Source organism: Nelumbo lutea, chromosome 3 (genome assembly GCF_056320005.1).
Source record: "Nelumbo lutea isolate HS-2025 chromosome 3, American lotus-T2T, whole genome shotgun sequence".
In the NCBI taxonomy this organism is placed as follows: Eukaryota; Viridiplantae; Streptophyta; class Magnoliopsida; order Proteales; family Nelumbonaceae; genus Nelumbo; species Nelumbo lutea.
This window is the reverse complement of record NC_142686.1, coordinates 67,719,517-67,722,393: the sequence shown is the minus strand read 5'-3', so window position 1 is coordinate 67,722,393 and position 2,877 is coordinate 67,719,517. Positions and strand designations below refer to the sequence as shown.

The window sequence follows — 2,877 nt, the reverse complement described above, 5'->3', positions numbered from 1 at the left end:
TATCGGTAGGAATCCATTACGTTAAGGCTGTGTTTGATTTGGCATTAACCTCAGGGAATGCCTTCCTAAGGGGAATAACTTGCTTATCATTAACATGGCAATCAGGTATTAGTAAATCACTTAATCTCAATAGACTTATTATATATGTCTTAAGGCTCAGTTTGGAAGGAGTACAAATGCAAATATGTACAGCGTAAATACATACAAAATATAAGGTTTTGCACCCTACATATTTGCATTTGTACTCCTTCCAAGCGTAGCCTAAATGACTTTGTTTTTTGCTTCGAATTATGCCTTAAATGACTTGATCATCCATGATTTATAGACATTAGCAGAAGGATTTTCATTAACCTAACTTGAATAAAATGATATTCAGTCCAAAAGATTACATACATGAATTTATATGCATGTCAAAATATTATACTTAAGTTTTCAACACAAAGGAGAGTGGGAATTGGAGACACTACCTAGAGACAGTATTAAGACATACATTACAAACATTCTACTGTGCCAAGGCACTTGTGTTGTAAACAAGTAGGGCACCTCCCAATAGAAGGCCAGCAAGGGTGACAGCCCATATGGCTAAACCAGTAGTACCTACATTTTCATATTTTCAGATCAAACATTAACAGAATGAACAGAAAGGAGGATTTATCAAAACAAGATTTACATGAATAAAATCAAGATGGCTAAAACTTTTGACAGTTCTTACCACCAACATAGACATCACCACTGGGCGACCACTCATCCGGTGTGTAGATCGGACTGTATAGCAGTGTAATTAAGTTCAGTAACAATTGCTCATGAATTGCAAATTTGCTTCACTATTGAAATGCTTGAATCATTTACTCTTAAAATTCATCCACTTAATAATCATAGATTTCTAATCAAGTTGATGCATCATTTATTAAATCAAAATTGTCTAATCCATTTTTATTTTCTAATTCTACATTAGAAATGAACTGCTAAGACTGGTTACTAATTTTTCCAAATAAATCACCAGCAAAGATGGATCCACCCTTGTAGACAGTTAAAAATGACATCGGTTGCATTAGAAGATAGAAATCAGAATCAGTACTCTAAAGCTAAAGTTAAGAATAACCACACTTTACTGGTAAATTGCAACAAGAAAATATCTAATAAACTATGAAATCAGATAAATAAGTATCCATACTTTACCTGTATCCATCAACATTAGCACCATATTTGTCAACAAATTGATACACACCCTTCCCCTGCATCCATATAAAACCCCAAAAGGTCAAAATTGAGATGATAGAATACACCACTAGGCTATGTTTGGTCTGACAGAAAACAAGAGAGAAACAGAAAGTTGAGGGGAAGTTATTAACAAATTCTGGGAAATTCCCCTTAACATCTATTTCTCTTATTTTCTGTCAAACCAAACACAGCCTAATAGAAAATATTGAAAGCAATTTAGAGCAATTTATGTATGAATTTGAAGGGGGAGGAGTTTAGTGGTTAACCGTGGGCTTCCTTCCTGATGCATCGAGACCATTCTTCAGGTTCATGCCACCTCCGGGTCCTGGAAATAAAAAAAGAAAAATCAGTGCCACGATTAGCTAATCAATCTCCAAATTTCAGAAAAACAAAAAGATGAAATTATTATAATTTGAATCAATTAATCAATCAATCAATATTAAATTCGTGATAATAATGGACATCCATCATATTATCATGGAGCCCATTTGTTCAAAAATCATCTAGATGTGAATAAAAACCAGAGATGTAAATACATGTATGAATATCCATTCTAGTACTCTCACCATAGGGGGTGTTTGTCTTGATCTTCTTGCCACCGCTGGCCTGAACTTTGAAGGAAGAAGAAGGCCTTGCAAGAGAAGGCAAGCCTCTAACAGCTGATTTCTCAAGGGAAGGAGATGGCTTCAAGCTCAAAGAAGACATAACAGAGGCTGCCATTGCTGCTGCTGCTGCTGCTACTGCTCTCTCCCTCTCTTGGCTTCTTTGATTCTCTCTTCCTCAACACTGGCCAAGGCGCAAAGATTGAATGATAATAATAGCACCAGCAGGAGCGATTGTATTGAGTAACACGTGGCGTCACATGTGTGGCTGGATCTTGATATGGTATTACAACATTATCCTTCTACCACTATTTTCTTATAGACACAGACAAAGAAGATTTCTGTGGGTTTCGGTTGGCGACTTGGCGTTCCAGAAAATTTTAAAACAAATAGATTCTTTTCCACGTGTGCCCTTGTTTTGGGCCTATTTTTGCTTAGGGTATTAATTATATATTTATAATCTGGGAACCGTTAGATTTTTTTCTTTTTCTTTTTTTTTTTTTATATCAAAGGCCAAAACGGTTGGCTCAGGATTCTCATCTAAGTTGTAGAAGATAAATTCTTTCTTTACAAATCCCCTAAATGAGATTCATACATTTTCTTTTTTTTTTTTTTTTTGTAATTTTGCACAGAATTGTACGTTTTAGTCCAATTCAATAGGTATTGATTTCGGAAAGCTTCCTAATGAATTCCCCTTTCATTTAAGCTATTGTACGCCTGATCCATAATGCCAAATTATGTATTTTATATTAGCGGGACATGTAGATGCATAGGATTTATCAAGTAAAAGCTAAATAATAGAAATTGTCATTTACTAAAATACCTGTTATAGTTTCATGGATTTACTAAAATCTCCCTATAGTTAGTATTTTACTAAAATATTACTTATAATTTGCAATGAATTTAATCAATCTTCCATTACATGATAGTGAAAATGACAGTATTGACCATAACGTTCATTTAAATAAATTTAATTAAAAGAAAATAAAAATAAAAATACCATTTTTACCCTTAATAAGACACGAACAACCACTCTATTGGTTATATTTGGTCA

General features: G+C 34.0%; 1 protein-coding gene across 1 annotated transcript; it reads right to left on the bottom strand.

The window, feature by feature from the left end:
- Window positions 1-318: 318 nt before the first annotated feature.
- On the bottom strand, window positions 319-2,003 carry PSBR (photosystem II subunit R). Its single transcript, XM_088974798.1, has 5 exons — window positions 1,788-2,003; window positions 1,488-1,546; window positions 1,180-1,235; window positions 713-765; window positions 319-597 (listed from the first exon to the last, which is right to left on the bottom strand). The coding sequence occupies exons 1-5, from the start codon at window positions 1,939-1,941 to the stop codon at window positions 503-505; spliced, it is 417 nt and encodes a 138-aa protein (XP_088830924.1). The 5' UTR covers window positions 1,942-2,003; the 3' UTR covers window positions 319-502.
- Between the last annotated feature and the right edge of the window lie 874 nt (window positions 2,004-2,877).